At 34.5% G+C, this 21,338-nt stretch overlaps 1 protein-coding gene across 1 annotated transcript; it reads right to left on the bottom strand.

Moving 5' to 3' along the window:
• Positions 1 to 566: 566 nt before the first annotated feature.
• On the bottom strand, positions 567 to 14,628 carry LOC147070229 (uncharacterized). The gene is made up of 7 exons (XM_085949713.1): positions 13,849 to 14,628; positions 10,160 to 10,615; positions 8,240 to 8,507; positions 5,039 to 5,425; positions 4,073 to 4,254; positions 3,185 to 3,296; positions 567 to 1,896 (listed from the first exon to the last, which is right to left on the bottom strand). Exons 1-7 carry the CDS (start codon positions 14,277 to 14,279, stop codon positions 1,642 to 1,644), a joined length of 2,091 nt encoding a protein of 696 aa, XP_085805839.1. The 5' UTR covers positions 14,280 to 14,628; the 3' UTR covers positions 567 to 1,641.
• Positions 14,629 to 21,338: the final 6,710 nt, after the last annotated feature.

Raw genomic sequence — 21,338 nt, 5'->3', positions numbered from 1 at the left:
TAATCATCGACTTTGAAAATCCCAGGTAGAATCGTTAAAAACAATTCTTTACAATTGTTAGCAATTATTACCATAGAATTTATTTTTAGTACTTTGTTAGTAGTCATGTATTGCAGAAGAAAAAAAACAACTTAAAACTTAAAAAAATGGTTTATTAACTTTTTGGCTTACAAGCTTTACAATATTGGTAACAATTTTTGACAAATTTGATCAAACAAAAAATACTTTATAAAATTAGAAAATTAGTCATTAAAAACTTATTTATAATATAATAATTTATATCAATACTAAACAAACATAATCTATTTCTCATATCAGAGTCAAAACTCATTAAGCTACTACAATTCATATTAAATTATTGGACATAATGAGATTTAACTCTGATATGACAATATTATAATACTTAATTATTGTTTTGTCACAACTGTATTTTAGGCACAAGATATGGTAACTATATTTTACTTTACTACCATAAATAAGTAGAGTGACTAGAAACATACATAGTAATGCCATCTAGGTTCGCAGTTCATAGTTTGCAGTGACTTGATCACAATGAAATAAGACAGCGAAGCAATACTATTTTTTGACATTTAGCACCATTTCTTTGAATTATGACATTTTTAACAGTGTTTTGGAACTCTACTCTAACTAATACTGTATTAGTCCTGGCAATGCTGTGACAACCGAAATAGTTATCGACTAAAAAAAACTTCTTTGTGGAATTTAATAGTAGTACAACTTCTACATTGTGGCTTAGAATATAAAAAATCCCCCCTCTCTTTCATTTACATCTCCGTGAAAACTCCCACCTCCTCAAACTACGACGCTTCTCTGCTTTCACATTGCATACAGCTATATGACATGGCGGAATTAATGTAATAAATGCAAAATATTCCCAGTTGCAGTTGCAGTGCTCCCGTGCTTTCTAAGTCCACATTCTGCACATCTTTATACTGTTATTGTTGTATTCTGTTAATAGGTCGTCCATATATGACATTGCGCTGCAATTGGAGTCAGTTATACTTAATGTAAACACATTTTTTTCTTGGAATATTATTTTCCGTATGAAACTTTATACCAGGGCTCGAAATGGACCGGAGCGCCGTTCCGGTTCGAGGAATCTGTAAAGTTATCGCTCCGTCTCGTGGTTAAAATATTTTGACCGTCTGAGCTAGATATGCCATATAACAAAAAATCTAGTACATTTATGTTTATAAAATACCCATAAAATTTGATAACCATGTTAATATCCTCAGAAAATTTTCGAGCGCTCTGGTTCGTAAACTTTTCCATTTCGAGCGCTGCTTTATACTGAATTCAATTATTTTAAAAAATTAACAAAAGGGAGGGGTTGAGAGATTTGACGTAATTTAGACAGGGGTGTAAAAGATTTTGTGACAAAATTGGATGAGGGGGGAGGAGAGTTAAAACCAAAGATATTCAAGAAAAACCTTCTATGGAGATAGACCCTTTATGTGTTGAAATAGTTGCTTGTAATTTTGCATTGAAGCTTCATTGGTAACAAGCTTCACATTTGTTTGCCAGGGCCGCGCTGAGATAAATACAATACACACTAGTGTTACAAACCTATAGAAGTCGCACTGTAGAATTGATTTCTGGAGGCATCCATTATTCATTTTGTTATGCAGTTATCAGGGCTTGATTCTGTTTTGTGTTACCGTTTTTATTCAACCTCTGTGCGTCAGACATGGATTGTCGCTTCTTCCTCATCAGCAGGCGAATCTTTGAATCATGCTTATACTTCCCCTTGATCAAATATATTGCTACTCCAACGACAACCGTCCCGAGGACAATTATACAGACCAAAAGGATAATCGTTTTGGTGGTCCAAAATTCAACTTCGTTTCCATTATGAATATCTGTTGATCCCATTTGCTGTAATCATAAAGATGCATAATGTAACAATAATGTAAAGTTATTCTTTGTGGAATAAAGTGTAATTTTTGTAAATTGACTTGACAATCCGATGTGGGATCTATAGGTAGGCCGTCTCACTATGAGGTTTCGTAGTTACCTAGAGCGTATGATTTTTTTCTCGCTGTGTTTGCACAACATGTGCTTGAATGTGTTGCATTTTGTTTGAATAAACATTATGATGTTCACATTCATGTTAAATTTCGCATAACTCACAAAATCCAGAGATGATGTTTAAAAAGGACATTATGGTATCTTCCAATAAGATGTTGACATAACTTAATTAACTAATTGTAAAAGAGTAATAAAACTGTACATATTTGCATTAATTTGTTTTATGTTAATTACATATTGTGTAAAATTGCACGTAGAATATTTAGGTACCCAATTTTGATTTAAACCACTTTTGATTTAAACAATTTTTGATAAAAAAAATAAACCAAAAATTTCTTGAATATCTCATAAAGTCGAATAACGCTTCTTAAGATTAATCATTAATTCAATACTAAGCGGAAATTTCTGGATCGATAACCTTGTTGAACTGTTAATTTCATTGAGTATTGCTAAATTCTATTAGAATAATATATCCGGTAAAAATCAAAGTTATTAAAATGAGAATTTTTTGAGTTGCCATATAGATCAAAGTTCTCGATTTTTGAAATTATACAATTGCACAACAATTGTCCTAAACAAAGAAATTGGGCTACTACACTAGAGGGGGTTTTTTGAACATTCTGTATGACGTTTACATGTAAATTATTATACATAAAACATTTCACCGTGGCACAGTTCGCCGTGAGCTTTCTTATCGGACAGAGATGACCGTTTACTATACGGTCTCCAATTTTATTAGATTCAATATGAACGTTAATTCAATTTTCATAGCTGATTTTGGCAAAATTTATGAATTCAAGAATGAAAACCTAACCTAACAAATAATCCAGTATATCGGCTATTTTCAAAATGTGTTTGCTGCTGGCTGGCTCCCTGTAAACTGTAAACCGATAAGGACCGTGTTTTATTTAGGCATGAATTTTATGTCAGTACTATACGACACAGAGAGGTTAGATGGTCTTTAATATAAGGCCATATATTTCCAATACAACATCTCCGGACACGTGTATGACAACACTTAAAGGGGATTCCAAAATTCTTTTTGGAACAGGTAAAACCGATTAAAACAAAAATTAAAGTATGTAAAAGCATAACTGAGAGTTTGTTTTATTATTTTATTTGTTATGAAACTCACCATGTACGGTGAGGATCTCTGAGCAAATAAATTTCCATTGCAAAATGCTTTCGTTTGCCATTTATACCAATGTACGAGTCGAATTCCTTTCACGGATCTTGGTGTGTAACATCTAAAACAAATAATACATATTTTATGTTCTATACGTCGTTGCTTTTCAGATGAAAGATTTCAGATTTATACTGCATTTGAAATTTATGTTTGTAACAACATAAATCGTCCGCTGGCTGAATTTGGAACATAAATTGTCATTGAAATGCTTTTGGCAGTTATAAATCATTACATATATATATGAAATCACATATGAAGGTTACATGTAAAGAACATGTTAAGTCACATTTTTGATTTTTTCAAACTGGCAAGCAGCCTCATACATCTAACCGAGTACTACAAAATAATATTTTAATTTCGGCATTAACAGTAATAGTCAAAGCATTATAGAGTATTGAAAATTAACATACAGGCTAAAAACAAAAAATTTCCATTTCGTTCACAGTAAAAACATGTATTGTCTATTGTCTACATTCACGTCTGACTTGACACTCTTGATAGTGCATAGTAATCATAAACCAAAAGTCTCCCCCTGTGAAACGCCGGACGAACGGAGTGCAATAAGCAACGCCAGACAAAAATTGACGCACTCTAGAATTGACTTGAAAGACTTTTAAGTCTTTAAGTTTGACATTTGTGTGACATATCATGTTCTTCTCCTGTAACCTTCATATAGAATAATATGTATATATTTTTATGTTAAATTTTCACATCATATTTTGGAAAAAGATACATCATTAATTATGGATTTATTCACATCAATATTTTCCATAGCTCTATGGTTTTCTATGTATCGTTTTTTTTTCTAAACAATCTAATGAATTCTTCAATTCTAACCTTAATTCGTGAAGAAGTAGAGGGTGATCATCAACTAGTTTTCCCAATAAGTTGTCGAGCAGCCATTGTAGATGGCAGTCACAGTCCCAAGGGTTCCCTTGCAAGTTGACACTTCTCGACATCTTTGTCCAATCCGCTACATCTTGGGACAGTGTCCTCAACTTGTTGCAACTGATGTCCAGCTATTGATGAGATTTAAATAATGTTTATATATATAGGAGGACTATGTACATATCGTCGCCGTAGATGTCAAGGGAGCCAGTCCACAAAATCATATTGCTGAGAAACAGGCACTCAAAGAATTTGTGTGACAAAGAAAAGTAACATTTTTATATTGAACTTTTTTGTTTTTAAAGATATAACGGTGAAAATTTCAACGTTGAATATACTTTGTGGTGTTATCTTTTTATTTTATACAAATAACTAAAAAAAATAGTATCTTAGAAGTTATGTGTGTTATATCTCTTGACCACTGAATATTGAAATGTACAAAAAATGTAGTCAAAAGAGTTTTGTGGCTTAAATCCATTGACCACTGCATCTTTGATGATTTTAAAATGCTTTTGTGTACTTTACTCATTTTCGCCAAATTTGTGGCTTGGCTCCCTTGACATCTACGGCGACGATATCTTAAATCTATATTATAAGGCGGAATGTTTGTCCCAGACACAAAGGCTCAGGCTCTAATGAACACAAGAAGAAAGAATCAAATAAAAATTTAAATTTTTTAATGTTCCTATTTTTTATATTATTTGTAAATCGGTAACCTTGGTGACTAAACAACTAAAATTATTGTATGATTTTTCCCAATTTTTCCATTGTCAAAACAAGGATTCATTTCAAAATATTGTAAAGGCGTTGTATTTTCATTTGATTACGTCTAGGACTATTTGGAGACTGCTGGAGAATGAGGGATACAATGGACGAGAATTGAGAAAGAATTAACTGCTTTCTGTTAATACTCACGTGGCATAATGGTATATTTTTAAATGTCTTATCGGCAATTGTTGTCAGATTGTTGCATTGCGAAACTGCGATATCAATGCAAACGGTGTCTTCGCGATTACCCGTTTGCAATCTTCCGTTGACATTTTTAAAACTCATCTCGTCCAGGCTTTCGATCATGTCGAGTTTTTTGGCGGACAGTTTGCGCAGAACGATTTCTTCCGTGAATATCAATTGTTTCATTGGATTGCCATCTATGTACAACTCGTTGAGGGATGGTAAAAGCTTTTTGTTGAAAGTCTGCGGCACCTTTTCCAATCGGTTGAATGAAAAATCCAACATTTTTACATTGACCAATGGATTCTTGATGTTGAAATCGCTCAAAAAATTACTGGATACATTCAGGGCCTGGAATAATTTGAAAATATTTTTAATGTAAATTAAAAAATAAGAAGTTAAATTGAAACTATTAATAAACTATTTTCACTTAAATGAATATTTGCACAGGGGCTGGTTGTGTGCAAACTGGTGAATTTTTTGCATATGACACAGTGCATGATGCAGCATTTGAAATAAAATACAGATGATATGTACTTATAGTAAATATTTTTTTCTGTTACTATATACAAAGAATTTGAAAGAAGATAGTTTGATTTTCGAATCGGATTGATTATGCATGTGGTTGCATTGGTAACTAGTTAATTTTGTTCTTCTTTTATTGGCAGTCCCGAAATAAAATGGCGTTGATTTATTTACATAACCTACGTTCGTATTTCTCAGTGTTTTATGTGATTATTCATTTAAAAAAAAATAATGTTCAATGTATTGATTTGGCTGTATACATTAAATTTACTAAAGATTATCTTTCATTTATAGCTAAATGACATACATGAAATAAATAATTGAAGTTACATTTAATTATACACTATCCGATTAAGTATTCAAAGCTTATTTTAGCAATATCTTTGTAATAATCATGTACGTATTTGTACTGCGAATTTGAAGTTTTAGTGGAATGTCATAATAGTGTGAAGTTCTCTACAAATGAAACTGCAGATGTGAAGTCACTTGTGGCTAACTTAATCAGTAGACCAGAGGCCCTTTATTTGCTTCAACTTCATACATTTCGAGGGCTTAGTGTCAAACAACACTATCTACAAAAGTGCAACTTTACAGGAGACCCAAAAATCGTTATTTTAGATTCTTGTAACTTAACAAGGGAAATGTTTATTTAAAACCTAATGTTAACATTTTATAATTTATTGTGTATTGTACATTTATCTTGCTTATGATGATGTTAAAATTTATAGGGATAGTTTTAAAAAAATATGAAAACAAGGGTAACTTATGTAATTAGCGTTAAACTTTACTGACATTTATTTATTTATATTATTTCATTATATACGAGGGTAGGTCAATAAGTCCTTAGAAAAGCCGACAGGTGGCGCGACTAGTACTGTAAGCGGTTTGTTTTCATGCAGCGGCACTACCGATTCAGTATGCTGCGAAGTTTCAATCAGATTGGTCGGGTTGTTGTTTTTTATTTTCGTACATTTAAAAAAAAAATTTGCTTGTTTACAAAAATGGAGAAAATTGAGTTTAGAGCTGTTATTAAACATTTTAATATAAAAGGGTTAACAGCAAAGGAAATAAAAAATGAGTTGGATTTAGTTCACGGCATATCTTCTCCTTCACTTGCAACTATTTATAACTGGTTAAATGAATTTAAACGTGGTCGTACATCAACAAAGGATGAACCACGCTCAGGACGTCCTGATGATCCAATGATCAATAAAATCCACGATATGGTGTTAAGTGACCGAAGATTAAAGTTGAGTGAGATAATTGAGGTTACAGGGATCTCAAAAGGTAGCGTCATTTCTATTTTACATGACAAATTGGGCATGAAAAAAGTTTCTGCAAGATGGGTGCCGCGTTTGCTCACAGTCGACAATAAACGCAATAGGGTGGTGGCCTCTAAAGCCCTGTTGTCGCTCATGCAACGCAATCCGGATGAATTTTTTCGTCGCTTTGTGACTGTAGATGAAACATGGATACACCACTATACTCCCGAGACGAAAGAACAGTCAAAGCAGTGGATTGCGAAAGGCGAACCATGTCCAAAGAAGGCGAAAACCGTAAAATCAGCTGGTAAGGTTATGGCTACTGTATTTTGGGATGCACGTGGAATTATTTTCGTTGACTATTTGAAAAAAGGAAAAACAATAACAGGGGATTATTATGCATCTTTATTGCACCAGCTAAAAAACGAAATTGAAGAAAAACGGCCTCATTTAAACAGGAAAAAAATCCTCTTTCATCAGGACAATGCCCGTGTTCACACATGTTTACGATCAATGGCTAAAATTGAAGAATTGAAGTTCGAATTGGTCGACCACCCACCGTATTCGCCAGATTTAGACCCCAGTGACTTTTTCCTTTTCCCAAACTTAAAAAAATGGCTAAGTGGACAACGTTTTTTTTCAAATGAAAAAGTCATCGATCGGACAAATGCTTATTTTGAGGACCTTCTGAAAACTTATTTTTCTGACGGTTTAAAAAAAATTGAGAAACGTCTAACCATGTGTATTGAGCTCCAAGGAGATTATGTTGAGAAATAAAAAAAAAATACAAAAATAAAAACTGTTTTAATGCTTTTTTCTAAGGAATTATTGACCCACCCTCGTACTTAATGTTAACAACAATTATTTTACTAATGGTTTTATAAATGCGTTAAAAAATTAATAGATCTAAAAAATCTTAACACCACTGCACATGGATGTACTGAAATATGACTATATTCTAAAACATTAGATCGAGAGGTTTAAAAGAATACTATTTTATGTAATAAAAATACTTTGTCATAAAATGTTTAAAATAAATATAAAGGATAATAAGGCTTCAAAATTATATAAATAGATTATCTACAACGTTTAAGGAATGTCCAGGCTTATGCTCTGAAAATACCATAAAACCTCCATTTTGACTTACGTGGCGCACGTCGGCCGTTAACGAGTATTTCACATTATGAGTAAGATTCTGGAACGAATTATGCTCGTTATGAGAGGTTCCACTGTATATGCATATAACGTCACTATTCAAATTTACACCTGCTGCTATTTCATACTTTCCTAAACCGTTACTAATCTTTTATCTCTCTCCAACAGATAGTCTTTTCCATTTGTGAATGACAATCCGTGAAACTAGGAAATAAATGATTACCTCCACAGACTCCAATATGGCAGCAGTCACATCATTTATCTCGTAAATTTCATTGCTAGATATATCAAGATGTCGAATCATGCTTGGTAAATTTGGCCATATGCTCAAATCATTGTTTTGCAAGTAAACAGCTTCAATGCTAGGAGGGAGACTCGGCAAGCTGATGATTTTGTTATTTCCCAGCGACAATACTGACATACTTTTACAGCTGTCAAATGAATTTGGTTCTATTATATTGATCATATTGTGTGAGAGGTCAATTGATTTCCTGAAAACAAAATATAATTATACATTTTCTTTCAAATCATGCTGAAGGAATACGAAAACTAAATAGTGTTGATTTAAAATGAGGTTATTTATCATAACAATGCACCGGTAGGAGTATTCCAACTAGTTAACACGATATAATATACAGTACACTCTCAGTAATCCGCTGTTAGATTAGCCGACAACTACTATAATCCACCGTTGTTTTTACTAGTTAAAAGCACAAAATCAAGCTCTATAACTCAAGTAATTCTCTCCCCAATGTTTGATGAAAAATTTGCTGTACAGCTCATGGGCCGCAAAATTTTTTTGTCGGGCCGCCAGTTGGACAGCGCTGATCTAGGTTATGATTGAGGAAATGCTGACTATCGCTTCCGCCACTCTGGTTTTGTTTCGACAACAAAACATGAATATCAAAGTGTGTCGTCACCCTTGTAATGTTGAGTGGTATGATTGCTCTAGAGCAGTGTTTCCCAATGTGGGGCAATTTGAATGTTTTGGGGGGGCAATGTGCAAATCGTTAATATTTGTTGCATTTTTTTTGTTGTTGAAAAACGCATTTTCGAAATATTTTTTTTGATATTGATTTGATAGCACTGTTATATTTCGTCTGCCAGAACAGTGACGATTTGTACTTTTCCTTATTATTTTTACTGAAAAATGGCAGGAATATGAAGGAGAAATTTGAAAAACATATCAACAATACATTCATTATTCTCTTTTTAAGTAACTATAAAATCTTGATAGGGAGGGGGGAGATTTTTGAAGCGTAGAAGTGGGGCATGGCACAAATAAGGTTGGGAAACACTGAGTCTAGAATCATAAAATCCTTGGAAAAATTCATCCACAGTATTCAAGAACATCTTTGGTGTGTTTCATTCAGGAAAACATATTGAAAATGAGCTCATTGACACCACGAGAGATGTTTTAGTGCTATTTTGCTGTCTTGCTATTTTCTGTTGTTAAAACATCAATGATATTTCCAATACAAAGGTAAGAAAATATTGTATAGATTGTTTTGTTATTTATATAGTATTGTCTAAATGTCCAGTAAAGCATTAAAATATATAATTTTTAAAGTAAACTGTTAGGACACGACCATTAATCAAAGGGGAATATAATATTAACCACAGCATTGGAGCGGAGCTCGGAGCAGTGGAGCAATGGGGTTTTACCCGGAGCAAGAGCGGAGCCAGAGCACCAAAAATTTTTTGTGCTCCACTGTTCCGGATTTTTTTTTTATTATTGAATCTTCGTCCTAAAATCCAATGAAAATATTATATTTGACACTTTGCAACATTGGAATTATTTAACACTGCCGAGTCATAAATAACTCAATTTTTTGACCGAAGAAGCAGATAATGAAAGAAGATTTGCTGTCAGAAATTTTGTTTAATAGAATTATAATGAAGAGAACGAATAAACTACTTATTTTTCAACATTTGTATATATACCTAACTTTTTACCTGGACCGGAGCATACCCTGAAGCGGAGCTGGAGCAAGTATTAGGTCCCGGAGCGGAGAAACTCAAAAAAGAGTCTGTTCCAACCCTCTGATATTAACACTCCAATTGGGCCTCCTACTTGCTATTATTGGCCCTGGTGGTATGCATCATAATGTTAGATTAGTTAATAATTATTATTGGTACTTACAGTAAAAATCCATTACTGAAATCCTTAGCAAAGATTGTAGTAATTTTATTGTGACTCAAATTCAACTCCTTGAGTCGAGCCATCACATTCCTACTGCTTGCGGAGGTAAGGGAATAGATTTCATTATAGCTGCAGTCTAATTTTTCCAGAGTGACAATATTATTCAGGGTTTCTATTGGCAACACTTTTAAGAAATTATCTTTCAACGATAGATTCGTGAGCGATATTAGCTCTTTGAAGTCCAGTGGGTTGAATTCCTCTAGACGGTTATTGGATAGATCCAACTCTTTCACATTCTTCAGTCCTTTGAACATATCTGGAGTTACTTCGAGCAGATTGTTCCTTCCTAATGACAGGGAGATGACGTTCGGCAAGTTCGCGAATGCGCCGGGATACGTAGTTGTTATAAGATTGTCGTAAAAGCTGATTAAGACAATTCGTTCATTCCTCGGTAGCCTGAAATGTGAAATAATAGGCAAAGTTATTATTTATGAGTACATACACTATGTTTACAGTTTCCTCTCGAAGGTCTTGTGACCACGACAATGTGGAGGTTAAAACACTCTGATTAAAGAACTACATATACCTATATAATATACAGTCAAACTTGGTTATTACGAGGAAGATGGGACCGACTGAATTTCCTCATTATAACCGCTACTCGTTATATCAGAGAATAGGTATTTTTAATTGAGCGGTCACATTACACAAAAAGTCGAAAATAAAAAATCTGAAAACCATCGTAAAAATCCCCGAAACAAACATGGCATTCATAAACTACAAAAGAAGTTGTTTATTGTAATGAACGCTGGTAGGTACATATGGACTTCACAAACCTTGGATTTTTCAACCATATGCGTAGATACTTTTTTATTATTGTCGGCGAAAACAACAATTAGGTAGGTACTTAGACACTTAACTAGTGTCATAAACGTAATCCGACCCTGGCGGCATCCTGTCCGATCAGATTTTATTGCTTAGGGTCAAAATGTTTTTAAACGATCGACACATTAACAGTATTTTAGGTCGGTATATCCGATAAGTTGCTCATTATAACAGTGAATAAATGTATGGAGAAAATCATAAACTCAAATGTCAACGAATGTTTCCTCATTACATCCGAGATTGTAATAACCGAGTTCGACTGTATATTAAACTACTGTTACTCAGGGGCGAGGGATGGATATAGGCTGTTAAGATTCGACATAAATAGTGCGCACTAAACTTTGTCAGTCATACTCAAGTCAAGCTATATTTCTTTCCTCGCTGTCGCGTGCGTGCTCACGTGCGAACGCAGAAACGGCGAAATACTGTCGGACCGGCAGTACCGATCAAGCTTCCAGCTGCGAGCCCTGTTCGCCACGCCTCTCCTTCGCCCACTCGAGCATATTTCATTCAAAACGGTACTGCATAAAATCATAAAGATGGTCACTTTCTGATATTAGTACCGCGGTGTACGATAATTATTGGATGTATCGGTGTGCGGGCATGCTTAATGCATGCTTAAATATTGATATTTTCATATAATATACATAAATTTATGTATATTATAATATTACATTTTTCTCAATTTGCTCGGGGGGTGCTGCAGTTCCGCAGTGCATATTGACGAGCCACCACTGCTTATAACTATTCCTCAAGCTCTGCTTAGGAGCAAAAGACATGAAAAATAAATTATGTGCTATGTTTAGTATTGGCTGTCATTCCACACTCATGGGCAGCTAAAATAATTCTTATTTATGCATTGCGGACAAGTTGTGTATGTAATAATCATTAACACGCTTTTGGGTACCCCTGGTATAGACCATGAGTAGCATGAGATACTGTCATTGAAGATAATGCAAGGCGAATCTGGAGTTTTAATTGAAGACAGATCATTTTCTCTGTTTTTCATTTTCTCACTAAGGTCTATGGTTTGATTTGTTTACATTTTGATAAAATCTCAGATTAGAACTGTCTGTGTCGGCGTGTCATTAACAGTGTCAATCACCACACCCTTCTTTACATAATATTATCAGTCATGACAACTCCTCTTCAAGAATAAGCATTATGTTTAATGTACATATATAATTGCATAGGTCGTCGGTTCATAGGTTTTATGTCTCACATATAATATTATCGCTCTATCCTCATCAGGAGGCGGCATAAGACGTGCCGCGAACCTTTGATTTTAATCGATTGAGAATGCTTGAGACCACTGTAGCGAGTGAATGCCTCATCTGGTCGGAACAATTCTGGTGTCAATTTGTGCGTAAAGAACTAAGTAATACAGTACCAAAAAATTTCATTTCTACCCACAAAAATAGCTGTACCAAATAAATAACAAATAAAAAACTTGGTGGAGCTTGTAGTAGTAATTTGGCTAGACAGTTTCAAAATTGGTGAACCGAAATGTATGGCATAATTTTTAAAAAAAAGCTACATGTATGCTATGTTCTGTGAGTGATATCTAGAACGTCATTTTTCAATAGAATTCTTATAAAATATTTTCTCTCCATGAAAAACTGCTCGGCACGTCAGACGGTCGAAAAATAATATTTGTGAAATTTTGGCACGCGTATGTAAAAAGGTTCGCCAACCCTGGCTTAGATTGACGAACTCATACAGTTTGGTGGATTTACGTGGAAGCGAAGAACTTGTGATCGAAAAATTTGTGAATGGAAGTAACATTCTTTATATTGAATATACATAATTTGAAAACACCTCAAATCTTTTTTGATAAAATATACGACGCCCGATGGGACTTGACCCTGTAACCACTATAAGTAAATTGTAAGCCTATCTAAAAAATTTCAAAAAAATATCTCAAATTGCAAGTTTGTTATTCTTCCGCTAGGTGCCTTCGGTAGGTGGAGTATTCGCCTTAAATCTTTTTAATATCCAGTATAGAATAAAAAAAAAAATAGTTTAATAACTCATTTAGTGCGGACGCCGCACCGGGTCTGGCCATTAGATATAATTATCATGTTATTTAAATGTGGTAATTAAATATTAATTAACAGGTCAGCAGTGATTGTGTTAATCTTGTTACAATACAGTCGAACTTGGTTATTACGAGGAAGATGGGACCGACTGAATTTGCTCGTTATAAGCGTTACTCGTTATATCAGAGAATAGGTATTTTTAAATGAAATCCCCGAAACAAGCATGGCATTCATAAACTACAAAAGAATTTGTTTATTGTAATGAACGCTGGTAGGTAACTATGGACTTCACAAACCTTGGATTTTTCAATCACACGCGTGGATACTTTTTCATTATTGTCGGCGAAAACACCAATTAGGTAGGTACTTAGACACTAAACTAGTGTCATAAATGTAATCTGACCCCGGCGGCATCCTGTCCGATTGGATTTTATTGCTTAGGGTCGAAATGTTTTTAAACGATCGACACATTAACAGTTTTAAGAAAATTTTTGATGATATTTTAGCTTGGTATATCTGATAAGTTGCTCGTTACAACAGTGAATAAATGTATGAAGAAAATCATAAACTAAAATGTCAATGAATGTTTCCTCATTACATCCGAGATCGTAATCACCGAGTTTGACTTTATTATAAATTATAAATTGTTAAAATAAACGTAAAATACATAATCAATCTCATTATTATCTTCAGAACAGTGAAAAAATCGAACGAACAGCCCTAATGACAATGCCGGGTGATATTTAGAAATATAAACATGCTTACGTTGGTACAGTGGTCAACCCGAGTTTTTGGAACGTGACCTCTGTATCCAATTTCTTCTCATTCGCAGGCCACAGAATTTTCTGCACATTCAGTTCTTTCTCTACATTGAGACACACTATTTCAAGATACGGATTATCCAAATACACTGATTCATTACAGCTGCACTGGTCACAAATCTCAACAATGTAGTCCTCATTTTCACCCTCCACCTTCTTCATTTCACCCTCTTCATTTATTCCGTGATCGGGTATGTTGTCATTGTTATTTCCATCGCCTGTTTTGTCATCATTGCTTCCTATGGCACTCCGTTGAATTGTCCAGTCAACGGCTTTTACATCCTTGATCAAAGTATTGTCAGTCTGGCAGCTGACATTATAAATTAATACAAAAAATACTAAGTCTAATATTAACAATTTATTCACAGTTTTCATTGTGAGAACTGATTTTTCAAGTATACACTGTATTGCAAACACAACACTTCAAATACACTAAAAGTTACTCCTTTAATTCACATTCATGTTGAACTGTGAATTTCTTATCTGATAAACATGTTATCTTGATATGATAGTTAATAATTTAGCTAGGGCTGGATTTTCTATTTAAAGAGCCCTTTCTTTTAAAAATTGTATCAAGAACCATGTCTGTCATGAAAACCATATTTAGTCCTTGAAAACCTGTAAAATATAGTAATATATATATTAATTAAATCTGAAAAATATGTATTCTGGAACTTTATTTTAGAATGTACTATATACTAATTTCAAGAAGCATTTAAAATTACCACTGTTTTAATTTACCAGTGCTTTTGTTCTGGGGGTACATGGTGATATGACATTCATCCTTTTGCCACCTGTGTTATTTCATTTTTACAAATTAAGATAAAGAAAGATTTGATTCGTGAGACATTCGTACATTGCACACCTTCAGTATGGGCAAACCCGATATAAAATTTCATTAGCTGAAAACCATTCCATACTAATCAGTCGATTTCTCATTCGATGCATACCATTTAATATAAATACACCGACCAATGAATGGGTCGAAATGCTTTACGAACCATCAGAAAATGTGTTTGCATCAAATCTATGTGAATTTAGCTAACGGTTTATCCTATATGATAAATGAATGGTTTTTACATATCAATAGCACTAGTCCAAGTGAGTGTTAGTGACAATTTGCAAATTTACACAGGAGGAATATAGTTAAATAATTTTATTAGTTTTATCAAATATTTTCACTAACAACCCTGTCAAAAAATAGTTATAGCTAATTTCGTCACGGAATATCTCTTGCTGACAAACTTTTGGGACAGAGAAAATGACATTCTAAATAAATAATCTAAACCCATATCTATATAATTATTTCGCCATAAAATCCATAATGCCCTTTTCAACAAAGATTGTCCGCATAAAGAAACGAGATATAATGGCAACTGTTCGTAAGTGTGTATGCATGCAAATCTGTTCGCCGTGATAAATGCACGATTCAAGAATGCCACGAGGATTTCACTGATTGTGTTGCTGAATGCTGAAACAGCCAAATCTACTCAGTCATGAGATTCCAAAGAAGTAGTCAATGATTTAGAAGCTAAAAAACAGCATTAAAATCCATGTCTCTTTCATTGAAAGAAACTTAATATACCTGTCTTTTTATTGCATTTACTAGTAATTTATAAAATGATGCAACAAAACTATAATGTTTTTAAATAAATTCCACGTGGCTAAATGTGAAATACTGGCTCTCCAAAATATGTGACCATAGAGTTCTGCAGTTCCTTGGGTAAAATGTCAGAAGGAATAACAGTAGTTTTGAAAGGCGATCAGCGGAAACATTGAAGGTGGTCTCCCACACAATAGTCCAATATTTACCGATATAATATACCGAGTTAAGGATACTTTGAACCTCTCAATACCTTCAGCTGTGAGGAAGGTAGAATGTAATTGAAATCAGAAACTGAAAACCATCAGAATTCAAGAGTACATAAGTAAATAAAATCATATCGTATATATTTATCTAAAATTCTGGTAGATCATCATAAATATCAACTCATACATTTCAAATGAATGTTCATATTGAATCTAACAAACTTGGAACAATGCTGTCTGCAAAGCTCCACAAACAACATTTTTTTATATAAATGTTATACGGACCTTGCTTTCCGGTACGACAGCTCATGGTGAACTGTGATACGGCAAATATAATACATCAAATTTACATGTAGCCCACTAGAGAGACATTTTAAGTCCCGCTTACTATCTCGCCGAACTAAAAGCACTCTTTACAAGACACTTGTAAAGCCAGTGCTCACCTACGCATCGCAAACCTGGACAGTAACTCTGCGAAATGAACGAGCCCATAACATCTTTGAAAGAAAAATTCTCCGCCGTATATATGGACCGATCAGGGATGGCACCAATTGGAGGAGAAGATATTATGCTGAGCTCTACGGGCTGTACGAAGATTGCAGCGCAGTTCAATCAACTAAGATTGGGAGACTGCGATGGCTAGGTCATGTGCACCGTATGAATGACAATGAACCGGCAAAGAGAGTGATGTCCAGCAATCCAATAGGACGTAGAAGGAGGCCAAAGATTCGCTGGTTAGATGGAGCTGCCAGTGACTGCCGTATTCTGGGGGTACCAAATTGGAAAGCGGCCACACTGGATAGGGACAGGTGGAGGGAGCTGTTGGAGGAGGCCAGGACCCACACCGGGTTGTCGCGCCCCTGATGATGATGATAGAGAGACATAACTAGGGCAATTGAAAGGTGTCTTGATCCTTAATATTGGGAAATATAAAACCAAAGACATGGCTAAAATCAATGACTAGAATGAAAAAAATCTATTTTATCTTACCAAGTGTGACAAGCAAATACCTTAGTTCAGTTCCTCTCATTATCAATGTACTGCTTTATACTATGAGAGATACAAAAGATAACAGCTATATCTGATGGTGATAAGAAAAATGAGTCAGTAAAATAAATTACCTACTTAAGTGTTAATATGTATTGATAATAAAGTAGATAAAGAGTCATTGCTCACAACTCCAAGAATTACACTTACACATTGATGGGTTGCAGATGTTGTATGTCCATCATAGATTTTAACCACTAAAGGGGAAGCTTTGCATATGCATGGGGGCATCATATCAAAAGAAGAAATATCGATACCTGCGCATCAATTCTATACACAAGGCTGCTATAGGGGGCTATCAGCAGCTATCGAGGGTAGTTTATCATATTTATGTATTGAGGTATTATAATTGTTACAATAAGTTAGCCGTCTAAACTGTCTTTCTCGCTCTAAAAGTTAACGCAGCCAAGAGAGGTGCTGTTAAAACATAGCACTTTTTGACAGTTCAGACGGTTAACTTATTGTAACAACTACCGCCTCAATACATAAAATATATATAATAAATATAAACAATACATAAACTACCCTCGATAGCCGCCTATTTATAGCAGCCTTGTGTATAGAATAGATGCACTGGTATCGATATTGAAAGAAGAGTATTGAAGTATCGGTCAAAATCTATCAATACTTTTTTGACGTCCCTACATATGCATGTAATTCTACATAAAAAAGAAAAAATCTCTAATCACGTACAAGAATCACATTATAAATTACTAATCTATCTCATCGTTACGTGCCCTAAAACTCGGCAACTGTTAAGCTAGGATTTCTTAAGAAAGCGGTGCCGTTATGTAGCGGCCGTAACAAGATGTGATTCGGCGGACGTAAGAAAACAGCTTTAAGAACGATAACCAGAGATGTGAACTTAAAAAAAGACGGACAAAGGTTACTGAGCGAATTGCAGTGGAGAATGTACGATCTAGACATAGCATTATTACTATATTTTTAAGATGAGGAGTCATCGAAAGACGAAAACTGTCATTTGGAGGAGAGCGATATATTTAGAAATCGTGCTACAGAGGGTGCATTTCAAATTTTGCAATGAGGAAAAATTCATTACTTTCGCTTAACACCTGTATTGTTTGATTATGTATTGAACAATGACATTAATATGGACGAATCATCTGGAAAAGAAAATGACACTCACTTTATTGTCGGGTCTGCCGAATGGGATAATCTGTTCTAACGCCATTACAATAAAGGTGATATTGCTATAAATTCCTGATGCTTTTTGTTGGGTCTGCCGAATGGTTAGGTTCGAACGGGTTCGCTCAAATGAACATTGACATTAGAAACACTGCTCTAACGCCATTACAATAAAGGTCATATTGCTATAAATTCCCGATGCAAAATTGCGTAACGTCTACCTATACATGCGAATTTACTTGCTAGTTACTGTATTGAGTGCGTCGTCCATTAATAATGTCATTGGTATTGAATCACATAAGAAATGGCTTTTTTATAGTCTTTGCTATTCAAATTATATATACGAATAGCTTAATAAATAATTTGTCATTTTCGCTGGTCCAAATTATGTTTAGAGAGTTTACTCTCATTTTTATTTTAAAATAGTCACTGCTGCACGAGAAAAAACGTTCCGTGACTGTTTGTTCCACTACGACAGCCGTCATGCAAATGGCGCCACCGTTATTTTACATTATCCTCACAACCAACGCTCTCTAGGAAACCAATGCCATCTGGTTTGCATAGACAACGTTTTATTGACATCAACCACCGCTACATAGCGGCACCGCTTTCTTAGGAAACCCTAGCTTTACAGGTACAACAAAAATTATTCTGATAAACGGATATATTTTAATGCTCTTCAACTTTCATTTGTAATATCTCTCGATATTTTGAGCAGTCAGTGAGATTTTGCTGAAAAACTAAAAATCGTCCACCATTTTACAAAATGGCAGCAGTAGCACAGCACGTATGAGAGATTATTTCTGTGTATGGCATGAATATGTTGTTAATTCTAAAAACATCAAGAGCAGCTATTTGTATGTTTGGCTTTCTGCGGTTAATCAGGAACGTCCTGAGAAGAATCTTTATGGTTTTTATAGAAGCTGGTATTTGGAGGTTGAGGTATAATGAGTGCACTCTTTATGGGGGCAAAAAGATCATGTAGCATTTGAAAAACAGAGACTGAGCTCGATGGGTCACGTTAGACTAGAGGAGTTGTCAGCAAGGTGGACTATGTATGCATCCCCTGACAGCAAGAGAAGACTTGTATAGCCGAAACTGAAATGCCTGGAATATGCCACAGAAGATTTAAGAATGCTCGACCAAAGCAACTGGAAAGGGTCACCGCTCATTTATGCAGGATGGAAAAAGTTTTTGGAAGAGGCCTCGACTCACCAAAGGTTGTAAAGGCATAAATGATGACAGTTTTAAATTAAATTGGCAAATAAATTTCAGACCATAAAATTATGTTTTTTGCTACAGTTCGCTATGCAAAATGATTTCCTGGTTATAGTATGTTTTTTTATTTATAACAATAAAAACACTTCCGGTTTTAGTATTTATTCAGAGTTCATAGAGATTAATCAACAATAACAGAGAATACTTCAAACGGTACACGAAAATAGATTAACAAGATAAGATGACTCGCTCGACCAAATAACCAGATGAACTTGCCAAAGGATTAGTTCAGTTCAGGTAGGTATCACATTTAACAACTAGAAACCACACTTATCACTAGAAAAGTGCTTAGTTTTAAAAATAGAGGACATGTATGATCGAAAGGGTCAGAGCTAATCAGACTTAGCTAACTGGCTGTAAAATTGTGAGAGATAAAAATTAAGGAATTAACATAGAGTTAAATCCTAATCTGTCCACATAGTGCTTGCAGTGTACAGTCAATGGGCCGCGCCATCTATGGGTCTCTTTTCGAAGTCACGCTGCTACATGGTCTAAATGCCCATATTTTACAGTTGAATTGTTGTCTGGTTAATTTCAAAATTTGTTATACAATTAATTAACTCTAGCAGAATATTACAGTAATAAATCCTCACTTTTGGTGATCATCATGATAATTTAAGTCTCATACTAATTACTTGGAAGAGATAATATTCTCACTATTGCCAAATAATTTCCAAGTAATATATCTTGATAAGATCAAAATAATTCTAAATGTCACACCTGCCTAATTTTTTTATCAACGAATTGTTATTGTTCAAGAATGATTTTTTCAAAATAAATCATTAATAATGTTGTACTTGTAAGGAAATTTTGTAAAAAAGCAATTTTTGATCACTTCAGAATTCAATAATTGCTACGATTTGCCATCTGCATAAGCAAGCAGTTGCAGAGAATGAATGGAATGGAAAAAAATGGGATACATGGAATGAATGGGTGAAATTGAATTTAATATTAAAGTTATTAATTTGATTATTTAATGTCAAGCCTTGGTAAAAGAGCCGCCGAGTGAGGTCTTCAACTCTGGCGGGGGGGGGGGGTTAGTGTATTTATTGAAAAGAACAACTTCCATATGGACAGTTTTTTTTAAATTTAGTTTATGATTTACATACAGTAAATATTATAAAAGAATATTTTTCTAAAAGCTTGGAGGCAAAAAATGCCAACATATATATGCCCCTGAAAAAAAATGACAGGGTTACAAGATAAATTAACAGGAGATCGGGTTTTTTTCTCAGTGTTAGCAGCTATAATAAAAAATTGTACGGGGGTGTTAACCGATATATTATTGTGCTGAGAAAATTGAGTTCATAAATTAAATACCGTATGTGAAATCATTATTAATAAGATGCATTTCCACGATGAATTGACAGTTAACACCATAAAAAAAAGTTCAATCATTCCTTGATTGAACCAAATGATTGATTTTTTCACTAGCTTTCAGCTTTTCGAGAACCCCTTAAAATGAAAATTGTACAGAGCCACGATCAGTTTGGGCTCACCTGCATCATAATAAAATCTTATTGGCTGAAAACCGCTGCATACTTATTAATCGATACCTCATTCGCCACACATTGCCTAATACCAATAGGCAGACCAATAATTGCCTTACGAACAATTATGTACACATAAAAATCAATGATTAAAACCATGAATTTTTGAAAGATGAAACTTATCATGACGAGATAAAAATAACAATTTAAATTATTAGTAGTTCAATATAGAGTTGTCCAGTACCTTTATGCCAAAGTACCCAGCACAAGTGGAACGTATCGCATGCAGATTATCAAATTGTTATTAAGCCTCAATTACATTGAGCTACTTTACGAGCTGTTTATTGGCGAATTTAAAAGCGGGCGATTCAGCTACTGCGATTTGATGATTACACACAAAACTTTCCATTCGCTGAGAAGCCACAAGCCAGCGACTATTTTGACGGAACGTAGTTCGTTTTTTTACTGGGAGGTTGGTACTGCGCTCTACTGTGCAGACGCAGTAGGCCCACACGCCGGCGTGTAGCGTGTAAAGTTGACCGGCTTTCAACTTTTCTCGGTAGAGTGTTTACAACCTGCTTATTAGCTTATTCGATGATTACACTGGGCGACTTTACAGGCAGATTGTAAATTCGCCAATAAACAGCTCATAAAGAAGCTCAAT

This window comes from Rhyacophila brunnea, unplaced genomic scaffold (assembly GCF_057557595.1).
Source record: "Rhyacophila brunnea isolate RB1 unplaced genomic scaffold, BYU_Rbru_1.0 scaffold_22, whole genome shotgun sequence".
In the NCBI taxonomy this organism is placed as follows: domain Eukaryota; kingdom Metazoa; phylum Arthropoda; class Insecta; order Trichoptera; family Rhyacophilidae; genus Rhyacophila; species Rhyacophila brunnea.
The sequence above is the reverse complement of the archived record's forward strand: the minus strand, read 5'-3'. Positions and strand labels throughout refer to the sequence as shown.

What these genes read in the sequence shown, in the direction of transcription:
- LOC147070229 (XM_085949713.1), bottom strand. Translation starts at nt 14,279, where the DNA reads ATGAAAACTGTGAATAAATTGTTAATATTAGACTTAGTATTTTTTGTA. An exon ending in AAAATATACCATTATGCCAC is followed by an intron (nt 4,255 to 5,038) that starts GTGAGTATTAAC and finishes TCTCATCAATAG; the next exon opens with CTGGACATCAGTTGCAACAA. An exon ending in CTACTTCTTCACGAATTAAG is followed by an intron (nt 3,297 to 4,072) that starts GTTAGAATTGAA and finishes TATTTGTTTTAG; the next exon opens with ATGTTACACACCAAGATCCG.